This window comes from Erythrolamprus reginae, chromosome 1 (assembly GCF_031021105.1).
Source record: "Erythrolamprus reginae isolate rEryReg1 chromosome 1, rEryReg1.hap1, whole genome shotgun sequence".
Taxonomy (NCBI): Eukaryota; Metazoa; Chordata; class Lepidosauria; order Squamata; family Dipsadidae; genus Erythrolamprus; species Erythrolamprus reginae.
In genome coordinates, this window is record NC_091950.1 from 204,041,180 (window position 1) to 204,059,050 (window position 17,871).

Below are 17,871 nucleotides of genomic sequence, written 5' to 3' on the forward strand. Positions count from 1 at the left end.
GAAACCCCATCCCCACTATCAGTAGATTGTGTTCTTATAGTCAATATTCCTTCCCACATCATAATTTATGGTTTTATGGTAGAATTAAATGGATTCTAAAATAATGGAATGATTTTTTGCATTCAGAATATTTAAATCAAATTAAATATTTAAATCAATAATCATGAAGTTTTTAAAAATTGATTAAGTTTCAAAAAATAAAAAAATAAGTAACTTGGATTTTACAAATATATATTAATATCCTGTAACTTTTTCATGTTAAACAATCCAAGGCTTTATTTCCCATATACACACTTCTATATAAATAAATATAGATTATTTCTATATATACACATTATTTTAATAAAGGTTTTTAGGTGTTAAAATATAAAAATGTAATCTTTATTATTAAATAAATATATTCATACATTTCAAATGTTAGACATTTTGTCAGAGCGACAGGTAGAATTATTATTAGAATTAATTATGATAATATATATTTTCTGTATTTTAGAAAAATAATAGAATTCAAAATATTTTCATATCATTGCTTTTTGTGAAATACCTTCTGGAACATAGATGTAAAACTTGTATACAAAAAATAAAATTCACATAATAGTTTTCAAATGCTTGGTTACAAATGTTGCTGTTAATAATATAATTATATTGTGGTAAAAGTAACTGAAATCACACAAACCCTTTGGTCCACTTGGTTTCTCTGTTTCATCTTTCCTTCTAGGATCAAACATGCTACAATCTGTTCCTGCCCAAGTAGTGTTACAAATGCAGGTGGCTTCATTACTGCACACCTAAAAAAAAGTTGGCATATATTAGTGTATCATTAAAATGGTGTGTTGGAGGAGACGGAATAGAATAAGGGCTTCTGTTTGGAGAATGTTTCACTGATATCTTTGGATAGCCACATGCTACCAGAGAAAAAGTCATCTTATCATCATAGGAGAATCTGATTTGCTCAGGGTTCCTTCAGAAGCATACATTGCCCAGTTAGCATAGAAACACACAGCAATTAGCAATTAATAGTGTATAAGTTAAAATGCTTTCATTCTAGAATAAAAAAGAATCTTTTTTTTTTAATAATAGCTGCAACTAGGTAAAGAAAACTGTTCCACAGCTTTGGGTATTTTTGACTGTCTGTACGTAGCCTGAAGAATCGCTATATGTTTTCATAAGCAAAAAGACAAATTATGTTAGGAAAAACATTTAGTCATGTCAGAAAATATAACATTTCACTATGGTTTTAAGTGAAATGTTAACCCATTAACTATTCAGATAATCACATAAGAAACAAAAATACTTTATTGTAATAACAACACAAAATTAAATGTATATGCTTGCCAAAGTCTCAAAAGCACACAGTAATATCTCACAAACACTGATAGATATTTATAGCTCAGAGTTGAAATGAGGGGCCTTTGGTGCTCTGTGAGTTTGGTTGTTTTCTTGCAGATCTTTCATTACACAAACCAGGTAAAATAATCAGTGCTCAATGAAGTTAATTAATGTTATCTAGTTCAAGCAATGAAACATTTGCAAGAAAACAACCAAGGTCAGAAAGCATCACAGGCATCTCATTTCACAAGTACTTAGACCCAAGCTCAAGAAATAGGATGGATACTGCTATACTTCCCACAGGCTCAATATTTTTAAACACTCCAGTGTGAGTACCAAAAAGTAACCAGAATGGCTGCCATTCTGCAGCTGGGAATATTCTAGCTAGGAAAGGAAGAAGAAATGGTAGGAAGAAGGAAACTTTGCCAAGAAAAATGTAGGGACATGTTTCAGGCAGTCTCAAGAAACAAATATGATTGAATGGAAGGGAGGAGAAGGAAATAGTTATTCTTTAGATTATTAGTTTCACCCAAGGGGTAAAATCTACGCCCCACAAAGGGGAAGGGGATAAATGAGAGCCACCAGATAAAAAGCTGTATTCAACTGAGGATAATGCCTTCCGTCCCCTGTCCTATTGCTCTCCTATATCTCCTATACATTTCTTCTATTCCTATATCTCTTCTTCTATTCTTTCATTGATATATTTTATTCCTATACAGTGGTACCTCATCATACGAACTTAATTGGTTCCAGGAGGAGGTTCGTAAGGTGAAAAGTTTGTAAGATGAAACAATGTTTCCCATAGGAATCAATGTGAAAGCAAATAATGCATGCAAATCCTTCCGAAAAATCCCAAACTTTAGAAGGGAGGCGAACAGAGGGCAGGGAGGAGCAGCTAAAGGGGGCGGGTGGAAGAAGCAAGGCTAGGCTAAAGGGTGAGTGGGAAGGAAGAAAGGCAAGGGGGGCGCCCCTCCCTTTTCTTTTTTCAAAAGACACAGTTTCAGTGCCTTTGCAAGCATGCAAAATCTTTACTCCTCCAAGCTGCCCCTCCCTTTTCTTTCTTAAAAAGACACCGTTTCAGTGCTTTTGCAAGCATGCAAAATCTACTCCTCCAAGCTGCCCCTCCCTTTTCTTTCTTCAAAAAAGGGGGGGAAAAGAAACCCCTTCATCCCAGCAGCAGCTGCTTGGGTCCGTAAGGTGAAAATAGTTTGGAAGAACAGGCAAAAAAATCTTAAACGCCAGGTTCGTATCTTGAAAAGTTCGTTAGAAGAGGCGTTCGTAAGATGAGGTACCACTGTATCTTCTCTTCTCTTCTTTCTTAGATATATATTTACTATGCATATATCCTCTATAACCTCCATCATGTATTTTACTATGTATATACCCACTAAAACCCTCATTGTGTAATGGACAAAATCAATCAATCAAGCAATCCTTTGCATAAGTATGCCAAATTGGGATACTCACAGTCACTGCTATCCAGCTTATATGTATACCTTTGTACCTAAGTGTAGGATTTTAATTTTCTCTACATTGAATTTCATGATAGGACCCAGTGGTCAGGTCTGTCAAGATCTGTCTGGATCTTGAGTCTATCTTCTAGGGTGTTAGCTATTCCTGCCAGCTTAGTGTCATCTGCAAATGGATGTCAGATTTCCAACATCACAGCGGCATCATGTGAGTATTGTGACTTTTTTCTCCCTTTGCTAAACCAGGCATGTGCATGGCCATGGGATGCATCAGGATGGTGGGCCATGGGTTTGACAGCATTGTAGCAGAAGAAAATATATCCAAGAGTGGCTTATTAATGAAAGTTAAACAATGAGATGAAAGAACAAATTCTTGTACATCCTACCAGGAATTTATGCTTCCTGTCTTTATGTGTAAACATATCCAAATAAATTAGAAGTAAGAAAAATGGTTTTCCATGAAATTGGTGTGTCATGTATTCTGCTGACCTGGGACTTACCCCATGTCCCGAACAAACTTTTCCATTAGCATCCATAGGACAGCTGCTTATGTTCAAGGACTGAATAGAGAGGCATCTTCGGTCCATGCACATCATATTAGGACCACAGGGAGTCCCATCTTCTACATATCCCAAATCTGTTTCATCATCTAAAAGTACATGGGCACAACTACAAGAAGAAGTTTCAAAATGTTACTAGCATTATTAAACTTCATCAGAATAAATAGATGTAAAACATTTATAGCATGCATAACCTGAAAATCCAAGAAGCAAAATAATATGATTATTTTCCCCTTTATTTATGGATGTTTGCTGTTTTGGATGATTGTGTGTCCAAATAAGAAACGTACTAAAAGAAAAGAAAATTAAAATTAATTTGGCAAAACTGAAACAATGAAATTTCAATTTATCTCAATAAAATAATAGAATAATTTTGCATCTTTATTAAACAACCTATTCAGATGCCAGTACAATGAAAAAAATCATAAGAAATTAAACTCAACTTAAATGTGGTTTTAACTTAATTGATTGAGAAACAATCTGTTTGAATGTGCTTGATGTTCAAATTTTTAGGTAAACTGAAAAGGCCAGTCTTGCACACTGAATCAATTTTTACATACCTGCAGTTCACTACAACACCTTGGTGGAAAAAAGAAGTTGGAATAATTTCTCCCTGAAGATGACCAATTCGTGGAACCCCATCAAGATTTGCACAAAGCAATAATCCACAGAATACATCACTGTAAGACAAAGTCAATATACATAACGAGCTATTTTTGAATGGGAAGAGAAGCATTTTTACACTCATTCAAGGCACTTTTTAAATTCACTTCATCACTTTCAGCTCAATAACAGCTTTAATAGTGACACATTTTGATACATTATCCATATTTTGATACATATTTTGATACATATTTTGATACATTTTGATACATTATCCATATTTTTCAGGTTTCTAATGGCTTGTAGCCCTTACTTATTTATTTTTAGTATTTATTTATTTATCTATACTGTTTAAACATAATCTTTCATAAACGTTAGCAATGCCTGATTAATTTTAGCATTTGGACAACTTGCATTCTACAAGTGAATATGTAGCATGACTATTTCTCACAAAGTTTAGACTTAAATTCTTAATTGAAAAAAGAATTAAAATCATTTGGAATTCTGCAACAGTGCAGTCCCAATTGTATTTTTCCCTAGAGGCAAATTTCCAAATTTGTCTAAATAGTCTTTCTCTGTTTCCCCATTTTCCAGCAATAAAGTATTCCATGTTATCATTTGGGCCCCAAAACTTCAGTAGTACTTTTTGTGGGAAGCAAAGATGTCTGTAATGCAGTGGAAAATTCTGCTCCTGTATCTTTTAGGCCAAGAAGCAAATCAGTTTAAGAACAAGGGACCGTTGGCTACCTCAAGGCCGGTGGCATTTGCAGTGGTGGCGGGAGCACATAGGATGTTGGCGATTGGAGCACTTGGGGAGGGGGACATTGGCGTGCAATTTGTATGCGTGGCCCCCTCCCAGCATGCCCTGCGCCCATTGCGGGGCATGACGAACTTCCCAGGGGATGAGCGGTGACCCGCAGTATAAAAAGGGGTTGCGTGCCGCTCACCCCTCCCTTTTGGCAAGACTGCCAGCCTGGCTTGCAGGCACCTATCCACCCTTCCCTTAGCTGCAATGTGACTGGGCTCACCTCCGGTAGCCGAGTAGGAATTTTTGGCAGCCGTAACACTATTAGATTCCGGCCGGGTTTTTTGCCTACTCCACACTGGTAGCTGGGAAGGGGGATGGTTAGGGGGCGTCCAGTATCTAATTTCAATAGGGTTATGTTAATTTGGCCAGAATTTGGAAAGTTAATTCGTCCTCTCATCCCTTTGATCACGGGGATTAGGCGGTAAGGGGCGGAAATAATTGGAAAAGCAGCAACTGTGTGATCTCCTTTGGACACCTATTGGAAGGTGATGGGCCGCTCTTCGCCATGATTACAAGGCTGGGCCGGCCCGGGTTATGGAGATGAGATGCCCCTGGGGCTCACCCACCGCATGCCCACAGACAACAACCTGGGTGGGTGAGCCTCCCCACACGCATGGCGTGGCAGGGAGCAAGGGAGGGCCCAGTTCAAGTCCAAGTTTAAGATTAAGGGTATCTTCCCTTGCTCAACAGGAGGCCTTCGCCCTTTAGTTGCCCAAGAATGTTTTTGGAACAGCAGTTCCATCCTCTTAAATTAATAAAGTGACTCATAACTCCCAGTTCTGTGTCCGTGTGCTTATTCCGCGTCCACCGCAATTGAATCCAGCATTCTCAAACTTACTGTTTGTGGCAAGGAATCCATTTGTCTCCATCTTTTCCACAGTTCCCTTTCTGTGTACCTTCTGTATTAAGCTTCTCGTAACAGTGTTTGTGAGACCCTGAAGCCTCTGTGGAAGAAAACAAGGTAATTTCCAATAATGCTCAATATGGTTTTATTTACTGGTCTCAATGTTTAATCATGCCACAAATAATTCTACTACAGTTAGCTATAAACATACTATGAACGTATTAGGAATGTTTAAAATATTCTCTCTTTCTCACTGAGAATTTTCTATATTCTTCCAAATGATTTTTTTTGAGAGAGAGAGAGAGAGAAAGAAGCTTTTGAAATATCAAAATAGGGTGGGGAGAATTAGTACTAAGGCTGCATATAAAAATTTCAAAAAAAAGTGCATTAAGGGCCCTCACAAATTATTTTTATACAGCATTACTTTTTAATTCATTCAAAAAGGTGATATAATATGCTCAGAAATATTTTTGTATAAATTAACTTACTATTGCCCCAGATGTATTTGCATTGATTATCTCTTGTCTTACACTCTCCACTGTAGCAACGTCCCTAAATAGGAACAAATTATAGTCAGCATCATATCATTCTTCTTTTTCTATAAAAAGCCAGATATTGCCATGAGCTTTGCCCTTTTTGCTAGCAGGGAGCAAACAAAAATTTTAATAATACTGCTTGGCTTTCAAGATAGCTAGGATGCTTGAAATAATTTTCTTTTCACCAGACTAATAAAATGTTAGTATAACTTTATATTTTGCTTCCAGGCAAGATAGGAGATTTGAGAATTTCCTCTTTAATAAAGGGACATTAGAATATGTGAATAAAAAGCAGTTACGTTGCTTTTTAACCTCAAGCCTGAAACTATATATCCCAAGTTGCAAAGCAGAATTTAAAAGAAGGTAAAAGTTGCAGAACAGAATTCCCAGCATAATGAAGTAAACTCAGAGGATATCAAATAGAGCTTAGAGCATTGTCCTATAAACTGTAAAAATAACACATACAATACCCAGTGATATATTATATAGAGATAGAATAATTACACAAGGAAATGGCAAAAGTAAGCTAGAGTCATTAAATTTACATTAATATTTACTTAAATAGTTCCTATATTTAAAGAAAGTTTAAAGTAGATAATAAACCAAATAACAATTTAAACAGCATAAGCCAGTGATGGTGAACCTATGGCACAGGTGCCAAAGGTGGCACGCGGAGCCATATCTGCTGGCACGCGAGTCGTTGCCCTAGCTCAGGTCCAACGTACATGTGTGCCGGCCAGCTGATTTTTGGCTCGCACAGAGGCTCTGAGAGGGTGTTTATGTTTTCCAGAGAACCTCTGGGCAGATGGGGAGGGCATTTTTACCCTTCCCAGGCTCCAGGGAAGCCTTTGGAGTCTGGAGAGGGCAAAACACAAGCCTATTGGGTCCACCAGAAGTTGGGAAACAAAGTATTTCCGGCCTCCGGAGGGGGTGGGAGGAACTGTTTTCGTTCTCCTCAGGCTTTGAATTATGGGTGTGGGTACTCGGGCATGCGCAATAGTGTGCGTCCATGCTCTTTCGGCACCCGGGGGGGGAAAGGTTCGCCATCTCTGGCATAAGCCATCCAAACAAAGAAAAAAAAGAGGTGGGGGACAACATCCAAAGAATAGCATCACCCATCAAGCAAAAAGTGGGGAAACACTGTAAAAAGTATTAATAATAATAACATAAGCAGGATTTATGCTGAAGCCTTTCTAACAATGGTGCACAACAATGGCAGCATGCAATAGGCATCAATAATATACAAAAAGTGACCATGAGGCATGTACCTCATAACTGTGGAGAAGGAAGAAGGAGAAGGAGGAAATATCACATTTTGGATGCCTGATGGCACTAGGTCTTATGGCTCCAGACGCTATATATGCTCCCCCTCCTCTTTATTTTTAAAGCAAAATTTCTGAACAATTGTTTATTCAGTCTGATTTATCTGATCATTTGAAAACAAATCCCTTCTTTAACTGCCAAACAGCCTGCTCCTATAACTTTAGTGAGCATCCATGAGTGACATCTGGTGAAGTGAAATTGAGAGTACTGCAACTTCCAAAAATACAGTCCTGATATACAATCATAGGCTAAGCTCATGCAGGCTCAGTTTTAATTTACCTGATTTGAATCACAAGCAAATCCATCTTGCTTATGAAGATTGGGTGGGCACTGAAAGGCAAAGTGTAAATTTAAAAACAGTGGAATTATCCCTTCGAATTTTTTTGCATTTTCTGTTCACACAAGGTTTTCCTGGATGGTGACCCCTCTATACATATTGATAGACAGTTATCTAAAAAGCATATGATATCTGACTAAAGCTCATTTTCTAACAAAAGCAGGAAAGGTGCAGATAATCTGAACTGAGCTTGGTCACACTAATACGCTTTATAGTTCAGAACTCCTGTAGTACCATAGGTGATTTATCCGCCAACAGGGTGAAACCTTTCTGCAATGGATGTAACAAGGAGAGTTTCGTAATCTAAAAGTTTCTTGATTTGAGATTATGGATAAGAGGATGAATTCGGCCAATGAAATTAATCTGTAGGAACTGATGGGACAATGGGACAAGGTAAGAGGACATGCAGCTAGTAGAATTCGAGACCAAGGTCTAAAGAATAAATTAAAATTACTTTATAATATGTAAATAGATAAACTGCTCTTGAGTTAAAATGGTATATAGAAAATATGCCCCCATTTTGGTGGAGGGGTATGAATGTTGTTTGGTGCTGGGCACTTTGAGCACTGAGTACATTGTTATGTGTTGTGTGAATGTTTTACTGATATATTGTTATTATAAAAATCAATAAAAAAATTTAAATCTCTAAAAGTTTCTTGATTTAAAAGTGTTTTTGTAACTACTATTGTACCATTTTGTACCATTGTAGTTTTAGTTGGTTTTTTTTTTCAGTTTTAGATCATATATAATAATAGCAATAGCACTTAGACCTACCTATATGACTCCATAGTGCTTCACTTCCAGGGGTGGGCTACTGTCCAAATGTGGGGGAATGCAGTGGGGTAGCAAAAATGGAGCTCCACTCCAGAGCTCCCAATTAGCACTGAAAGATGTTGAAAGAAAATGCAGGGAGTCCTGCATAAGCCATGTTCACAGTGTGGTAGTAAAAATTTGGGTAGCCCTTCACTGTTCACAGCCCTCTCTGAGCAGTTACAGAGTCAAGATATTGTCCCTAAAAATCTGGGTCCCAACTTGGAAGGATGGAAGGCTGAGTCAACCTTGAGTCAGGATTTAACTCCTACTATGGGCAGAGTTAGCCTGCAGTTCTGCATTCTAACCACTGGGGCACCATCACTCTTATCAACATATCTTTCAGACAGCCTAGCTTTTGTAAGTGCCTCTTGATTAAGCTACTACATGTCTACTACTCTAAAGGTCTGCCTTTAGAGTGCTCCAATAAATTTTGTTCTTCTAATAATAATTGAATTAAATCATTTCAGTGTTGAATGGATTAATAGCCAATGTAGGACTTCTGTATAACTTATCTAGAGCTTACTTAAAATAACTTTGGAGGTCCTTTCATTAGCCATCAGCAAATATAAGTAGTTACTAGAAAGAATCGTACTTACAGATACCACTCTAGGGAAGACTCTAATTAAAAAGGCACCTGCTGGTACTCTCTGATCACTTTTTCAGTGAAACCTGGCCCTGCTAAATAATTATGCATCTTATTTGAGATCTGAGAATTTTGCTTTATGTTTTATTTTGTTAGAAAGAGTCTTTAATTAAGCAACATTTAACTACTGATATAGTTTAATCATATTTTATTCCCATCCAGACAGCACATTCAAATGATGATTGGTCATGTAAGCATGATGAGTATGTACATAATTACTTATCCTTGAAGGAATGTCAATTTTAAGAATGTAAAATGTGAGTTAAATTACAAATGTAATATCAAAATAGGAACATTTCTTACAAAACATTGTCTGATAAAGTGCATGTCTTTCTCCATAGAATGATTGTGTTTATTTAAAGAGAAATGTATACATATTCAGTAGAAGAGTACTGTACTCTAATTGTTTTAAAGTCTTTCTTAAGAGAGAGCTCAATATTTATATACATGGAAGTCAACAATATGAATGAAAGCTCTTTGCTGGGATCCCAAATTGTTTTTCCACAAATGGAAGGATTCTTTCTACTCAAAACATGTCTACATTCTACTGTACCAATTTTTGTTTATTCCTGCTTCCTCCTGCAACCCTTACTGCCATTGCTTTCTGGATAAAATTTTGGAGGAGTGGGCAGAAAAAAGATGAGGCAAAAACTACCCCTTGTGTCATTTTAATTGTCTTATGTTCCTTCCACAGTAATGTGTAATCCCAAGCATTAAAAAAATATATGCATCTTAAATATGGATCCTAAATCATTTGGGAATATGTTTATCAATGCAGTTTAGGTTTTAGAGATAGAAAGTACATTTTTTTCTACCTTTCTCAAAATCAAATTTTGGTCCTAGGTAAAATAAATTTAGTATTGTTACACAAGTGAGAAGGAAGGAGATCACTTGACTGATAAATCAATATGTAACATCTTCAAAATACATTATGTCATTACCTGGCCGGAGTCACCAGTACAGATTTCTGTAATATCACATTCATTCACTGCATAGCGACACTCAAAGCCTCGTGGAAAAAACTGAAAGTCAAAGAATTCTCAGTTAAAAAACAGTGAAGGAACAACCAAGCATCTAAGACTTTAAAAGAAATCTTAGCCTTTTACTGGGTGAAAAAAAAATCATATAGAAGTATCATTTTCATTCATTGGTAGGAAAGTGGAGGGGGGATTGATATGATTTTCAGTGCCCAGGTCCCCTTGTTCCTAATAGTAGCTCTGCTTTTTATTTTTATCTTATGTAATTACATTTTCTAAATCGCACTTAGTAAATATGAAATTAAAATAACTTACAAGGCAAGTTTCATTACAACATGGACCATCACTGCAATGAGCTCCATTAGAAAGGGAACATTTTTTACAGCATTCTGCATGACAATCCTAAAAAAATATACAGTATATCAGTGATTATTATTTACTTATTTGGCATACGGCATATCATATACAGATGAAACTCAAAAAGAATATTATGCAAAAGTTCATTTATTTCAATAATGCAACTTAAGAGGTGAAACATAATATATGAGAGAGAGACATTACATGCAAGACAAGATAGTTCCAGCCATGATTTGTCACAATTGTGGTGATTATGGGGTACAGCTCATGAAAACCCCGAATCCACTGTCTCAGAAAATTGACTCCCAACAGTTCATTTAGTGACCATTTGAAGTTACAATGCCACAAAATATTTATGACCATTTTTCACATTTATCACCATTGCAGCATCAATTTTGACATCAATCAAAATTCAGATGCTTGGCAACTGACTCCTATTTATGATAGTTGCAATATCCTGGGGTCATGTGATCACGTTTTGTGACTTTCTGACAAGCAAAGTCAATGGGGAAGCCAGGTTCTATTAACAACCATGTACTAATTTAACAACTGCAATGATTCATTTAACAACTCTGGCAAGAAAGGTCATAAAGTGGGGCAAAACCCAGTAACAAATGTCTTTCTTAGCAACAGACATTTTGGACTCAATTGTGGTTGTAAGTTGAGGGTTACTTGTAATATCATATCAACAGCCCCCTTGTACAAGTTATGTTATGCGCCAAATATATTATAGAATGTTGAACCAAAATACTGTAATTAAGATAATAAATAACATTTAAAATACGGGTTGTTTTTCTGAAGGCTCAAAATCCCCACAGCCCGAACTGCAAGATTATTATTTTAATATTGGGACATGCCACCAAGTTAAAACATTTATGTATATAAGCTAAGTAAAGATCAGAAACATAGTTCCAATTAATTAGATAGGAAATGCAAAGTAAGAAAGAATGAAAATTTGAATTAACATTCTACTCAGCCTTATACCAAGCGAAAGAGAACTCTCCAAACAAGAGTTCTGATGATTTCCACGCCTGCTCAGATGATCTCAAAGGAAGTGGGTGCAGGAATAGAAATCAAAAATCTCTTACACCACCTTCTTTATTATTTATGGCACATGAAAATTAATAACACCTTATCAGCAATTATCTACTTTTAAACTTCCATTTTAAGATAAAAATATAGTACCGTTTGGATACCACAGTCACAGTCTTCGCCTGGTTCCACATACCCATTTCCACATTCAGTGGCATCAAACAACTGAAAAAAAACACATATTTAATTAAAAATATTATGATCTAACTACCATTAAAAGATTCAGGTATATATTTAAGTGGTGAATACTTATGCATTACTGTTCAAAGTTGATTATTAAAAATAAATATCAGATTTCTGCTGGAGGTTTTTCTCAGGAGTAATTTAATAGAGAGCAAAACTTCAGAAGAACTGGAACTTGTTCTTCCAAAAATATTTATCTGGCTCTACCATTTTCTGTTCTTTGGATGGATTGGTCATCCAATTAGATGTTGAGTAAAGATAGTAATATCATCTTAAAAAGAGTTAGGAAAATGGTCTAGTTTCCTCTGTGATTCTTGTCCTTACTGTATCTAATTTATTGAATAAATAGCACTGGTACCCAATCTGAATAGCCATTTTTCCCCTCTTTCCTGCATTTTACCTAAGCCAGGAGTACTTTCATGTGATAAAAATAGGAATGCCGAAATAAATGACAATGCCTCTAAAAGCTTAAAGCACCTGTTGAAAGAGGAAGTTGTTAGTTTAAGTGGTTTCTCAAACATGAGGGTATTGCAAGTTAAGTATGTTCAATTAATGCCCTTGGACACAAAGCAAAAATACTTTGTGCTTTGGGAATAAAGCATAACTCCTGAAAATCCTCTTACTTCCAAGACATAATTGCAGGGTTGGTTAAGTTTTACATCTTTTACAAAGTGACATTTCTCTGCTAAGTGAGAATATGTAACACAAAAGAGCACCAGGGCAATATTCTTCCTCTATCTATACCTTGCATTATTTGCACTTGTGACTTTGACTGTGAATTTGACTGAATTGAGAGACAGCTCTTCCCTAGATGATATAATCTTAATGCACAGATTAGAACAAAGGTGAATAACAGCAGATTTTGTGAGGCTGAGATCTTAATCATCCCTTTTGTGATTGTTCTCTTTAGCCAGAAATATTAAAAGAATGAATTCTATCATGCTAACATTAATTCAAAGTCTATACCAGTAGGCCAGTTTGCAATTCTGAGAGCTTTATAGTTCCCACAGGGAAATATTTGCCCACTTACAAAAGGAGCATTATGACACAGTCAAACACAAAAGAAAATATGGACATGGAGTTTGGACAGTACAAGAGATAGCAACTTATTCTTCATCCTTTAGGTTAAAAGAATGATATTTATACTATATGTTTCTCTTACATCCTTACAATGCATAGCATTTAGCTTTTTTAAAAAAACAAAAACCTTTGAGCTTTTGAACAAATTATAGTCAGGGATGAAAACCAGCAGGTTCTGACAGGTTCTGGAGAACCGGTAGTGGAAATTTTGACTAGTTTGAAGAACTGGCAAATATCACCTCTGGCTGGCCCCAGAGTGGGGTAGGAATGAAGGTTTTTCCAATATCCTTCCCTCAAGAGTGGGAAGGGAATGAGGATTTTGCAGTATCCTTCCCCTGCCACGTTCACCAAGCCACACCCACAGAATCGGTAGTAAAAAAAAATTGTATTTCACCATTGGCTGTTGTCCATATTATACATAAACATTGTGCAAATCAAAATCACAAATCACATAATGTTCTTGACCAGTGTTAACACATTTGTCAATCATAGATACGTATTAACTTTCATTGTATTATATCATCACAGATGAAGTTGATCACACAGAATCAAATTCCCACTCAATTGTGAGTCTCACTGTAACTTAAACCATAGTGTTGTTGTGAAGTTAAAATCCTGAGGTGAGGAAGAAACCACTTGAAGGTACTGAACTAAGTTGAAATACATATGAAAATTTATTATTATTATTATTATTATTATTATTATTATTATTATTATTATTATTATTCAGTTTTTCTTTTCATCCCTGTTAAATATTTTTCCATGATGTCTCTTAAGGGTTTGTTATCTACAGTTCATATCTCTTGCTCTGTGCTGTGTGCTATTGTTCGACGCAACACACACACACCTACTCCCTAGGGTAAAAAAACCACACTGCCCAGGGTCACACGCCCTCCTGGCATCACTCCACTCCCCACACAGGTGGCCCTGGCCCACTATTTGAGAAACACTGACTTAACCACTGTAGCAAAAATCAGGGGTAACTTACTTTAATGTGACCAGAAGTTAATAACAGAAGTTCTAGTCCCAATTGTGACCATATGTTGAGAACTAGCTATAGTACGCAAGAAGAGATGACATTTGCCCCCACTTCTTTCCTCCATTTCCTTATCAATCCACTCAAAATCTACCATCACCCAGTTTGCTACCTTCCTTATAAAGGATTATAAAAGGTGCACCTTTGTAGGCCTGTTGAAAAGACAAAAACCTCCTCCTCGGAGTAAAAAATCTCTGTATTCAGCAATGCTGCACTTGGAGAATTTTCTGGGGTGATAGACACTGAAATAAAACAACAACAACAAATATTAGAGATATGGTTCATAGGAAAAAATATAAGAAAATTCAAAAATAAAATAGTATGTGTATATATAATTTAGAAATGCATATAAACATTATTCTGCTTTAAGGTAGTTGGAAAAAATACATACTGGACAAATATGTAACAATGTTGGGTTAGAAATAGATATTCTTCTGTTAGAGGACTGTTAGAAAGAGGCCTTGTTAAAGGGGACATTCCTTAATGCTGGGAAGCTAAGAGATGCTATGTATACAAAATATTTTGAAGGTTAATGTATAACAGATAGATATGGATAGGTGCAGGAGATGCTGAAGAAAGTAACATGAGTAAACAAAGAAAAAGATAATGTATTCCTCCTGAGGCATCTTGGATTAGCTGAAACCCCTGGGGGCCTATCCAGTGAGTCTGGAGGAAGAGGGAAATGGGCTGACAAGATAGAACTGTATATAAAAGTATGCTTGTGAAATTAAAAGGTGTGGCTTTTGGCTCAAATTCTAATTTGAGGTTAGGCTGAAAGAACTACCGTATTTTGCAAACTGCTATGTATTTCTTTTTAATGAAATATCTTTGTTTTCACCAATCCAAGTTGTTTTGTTGATTGAATTCATTTTCAACAATAGCACAGCCATAAATAAATATATAGGTTTTTTTTTAAAGCAAATAGATCACTATAGTACAGTAGTATACTTTTGCAGCAGATATTAATAGGTCAATTCAAAATTTTAAAGCAGCCTTTTCATATTTTACACAGATTTTTGATTGTACTCTGTTTCAGACAAGAAGGATACTATGTTTAATCAAACATCTTACTCCCTATAGGATGTTTTTTTGACCAAACATAAATATTTGTAATCTTTATTTAGGAGTTTTGTTTTGGCACTTTGAAAAACAATTTAATTCTCTACATCTTTCTGTGCAAGCTGGCAAACCACAAATGGAATATTCTGTATTTTTGACTGACTTTGAAGATATTTGGAAATATTGTTTTCTATAAAATTCAGCTATCATGACATTTGTCGAAACAACTGAGCAATGATATTTTACCAATTCAACATCATTTTATTTTGTTTTCAGTGTATTTCAAAGATAAATTTAAAATGCTCTTGTAATGATCAATGTCCTATGAGGAAAGACCAAATTTGTATCACCAAAATAATGTTTAATAATGATACATATCTATGACTTTTCTCCTCCAAGTACAGTATTTCAATTGGCAATTTTAAACAAAGCTCTTTCATTGAGCTCTTTTTAAAAAGTCACAGAAAATTTGGTGTCTGTTATTTGAAAAGTAATCTTAAATCTCCCCCTCCCCCCATTTTTAGCATCATTGCTTTTATCTATTACTGAAGTTCCATTTTTGAGGAAATAAAACAGTTTTCTTTCAAGTTCTAATTTTTTTTGCATTGTGTTTATACAAATCAGAGAAGTACACAAATGAACATCTAGAAATTTTGATCAAACAAGTCAATATTCAATTGAATTCACTTGACCCTGTAATGTGGTTGATATCACACAGAGACAAATTGTAGCATAAGGCGTTATGCACTATTATAACCAAGTGAGAAAAAAACAAGTTATGTGATCCAACCCTATTTATGATTTAAACTTGTTTTTTTCTTTTAAAATTATACATATTTGGTATGCCCCTCTCTAATTTCTTGTTATGAAAACTTAAGAAAAATAAGAAAAACAGGTAAGACTTTAAAATCAAACATTATCTGACTTTTTTTTTTACAACTATTCGTAAAATAAATTCACACGCATAGGGGTTATTTTATGTAGGTTTTTAAAAATTAATTGAAATAATATTTTTCCTCTATGGTAACAGAAAAAAAATAAGATGAATAAGTTCTTCTTATGAACCACATTGTTTTTTAATTTGGCCTGAGCAAAATGAAAACAATAATTGAACTGTGTATAAGAATCGATTATCACTACAAACCCTGTTTCCTCCATGATGCATCCACCCCAGGATTCTGTACAATCACACCCTTCTTAAATGATATAAATGAAAAAGAGAGAGGGAGGGAGACAGAGGGGGTAGAGAAAAAAAATTAGTCGAGTAAGTAAGTACAGTATTTTCATTTTTCATATCTTTGTATTTTGAATAGTATATTTGATAAGCATAAAGGAATTCCACATTCACATCTGAAAGACTGCAATGAGTAAATTAATCTCTCCCCAACAAACACTATGTACATTGCATTTTTTGGAGTATAAGACACACCTTTTTACTCTCTAAAAGGCTTAAAATTCATGTGCGTCTTGTAGCTTTTTTCGAAGCTTTTTTCCCCAGCCCTAACTAGGTGCTAATGATTTTCCCAGCTCTTACCTTGCAGGTTTTTTCATTGTTACTCTCTGTGAAGAATATTTTCCAAGCCCTAAGTCTTTGCAGAGGTTTTTTCATTGCTCTAACTTGCTCCAAATAAGTTTCTTTCCAGCCCGATCCAGGTGCTAATGATGTTGCCAGCTCTTACCCACTTGCAAGCTCTTTCATTGTTACTCTCTGTGAAGAATATTTTCCAAACCCTGTCTTTGTAGGTTTTTTAAAAATTGCTCTACTTGTTCTGAATGCTTCTTTATAGGCTCTAACCAGGTGCTAACAATGTTCCCAGCTCTTACAAGCTCTTTCATTGTTACTCTTTGCAAAGAATGTTTTTCAAGCCCTAAGTCTTTGCAGGATTTTTTTCATTGCTCTACTTGCTCCAAATGTTTCTTTCCAGCCCTAACCAGGTGTTAATGATTTTTCCAGCTCTTACTGGCTCCTTCATTGTTACTCTCTCCAAATAAGTTTTTTTAAAGCCCTAACCAGGGGATAAAATAATGTGCTGAAGCTGACCAGACAAAGGACACTAGTCAGATGAATATCTGGTAGGCAGATTCTTTCCCCTTTTTTCCTTCCCAAAAACTAAGGTGCATCTTGTACTCTAGTGCATCTTGTACTCTGAAAAATACGGTATATGTGAATACATAGACATGCATGATTGATTAAGTGATTATGTACCATCAAATTATTTTTGATTTTTAGTAAGTGAATAGGTAAATTGTCTCCATGAGCATTCATGAGCAAAAATGTTACATGGGCAGAGAAATCTAGTTGCTTGAATTGACTTACAAGATTCTTAGACAACAAAATAGTTAGCTCTATTTAGAGAATATAAATCTATACAAACATTTAATTTAATAATAGGAGACTTGGAACATACTTGGTTTTCTGGATGCTGGCTCCCATTGTATTCCTAGATTCTGAGCCAAGCTTTGGGACAATTCTTGTGCTATTGCCCAGGAAAGCCCATACTATTAGGAAAAGATACCAACATCAATTAAATTAGGGTGAAAACAGAGGTAAATGCAGATTATTATAAATTTAACATAAAGCTTTCATCACAAAATGTTGTAAATATTTTATCTTGTTTTCTTTTACTTTATTTTAATGTATTTCTGTTTGCAAATCTGGTCAGTGACCAGAAATAAACATTATATTCTTTTTTATATAACTTAAAGCTAGATACCAACATTTCTGTAGAAATATCTTACTAATTTAAACAGACTTTATTTCTCTAAGTATATGCAACACTGAATCTGTTAGTACACAACAAACGCATGATGATTTTTTTAAA

General features: G+C 35.4%; 1 protein-coding gene across 4 annotated transcripts in view; it reads right to left on the reverse strand.

Moving 5' to 3' along the window:
- The window catches only part of ADAM23 (ADAM metallopeptidase domain 23), a 91,341-nt gene that overhangs the window by 29,264 nt on the left and 44,206 nt on the right, over window positions 1–17,871 (reverse strand). For 2 of the 4 annotated variants that reach the window (XR_011557313.1, XM_070731982.1), the window contains exons 13-24: window positions 17,458–17,548; window positions 16,194–16,245; window positions 14,133–14,232; window positions 11,785–11,856; window positions 10,558–10,644; window positions 10,207–10,287; window positions 7,752–7,802; window positions 6,102–6,165; window positions 5,608–5,713; window positions 3,919–4,038; window positions 3,299–3,467; window positions 677–788 (exon numbers count right to left, since the gene is read on the reverse strand). Coding sequence is in view for 3 of the 4 variants with exons in the window: in XM_070731982.1 (XP_070588083.1) it covers window positions 677–788; window positions 3,299–3,467; window positions 3,919–4,038; window positions 5,608–5,713; window positions 6,102–6,165; window positions 7,752–7,802; window positions 10,207–10,287; window positions 10,558–10,644; window positions 11,785–11,856; window positions 14,133–14,232; window positions 16,194–16,245; window positions 17,458–17,548 (1,105 nt within the window). In the remaining variant the exon portion in view is untranslated. Of the gene's footprint in view, window positions 1–676; window positions 789–3,298; window positions 3,648–3,918; window positions 4,039–5,607; window positions 5,714–6,101; window positions 6,166–7,751; window positions 7,803–10,206; window positions 10,288–10,557; window positions 10,645–11,784; window positions 11,857–14,132; window positions 14,233–16,193; window positions 16,246–17,457; window positions 17,549–17,871 lie in introns of those variants that run through there. The other 2 variants (XM_070731984.1, XM_070731983.1) reach the window with 2 other exon arrangements.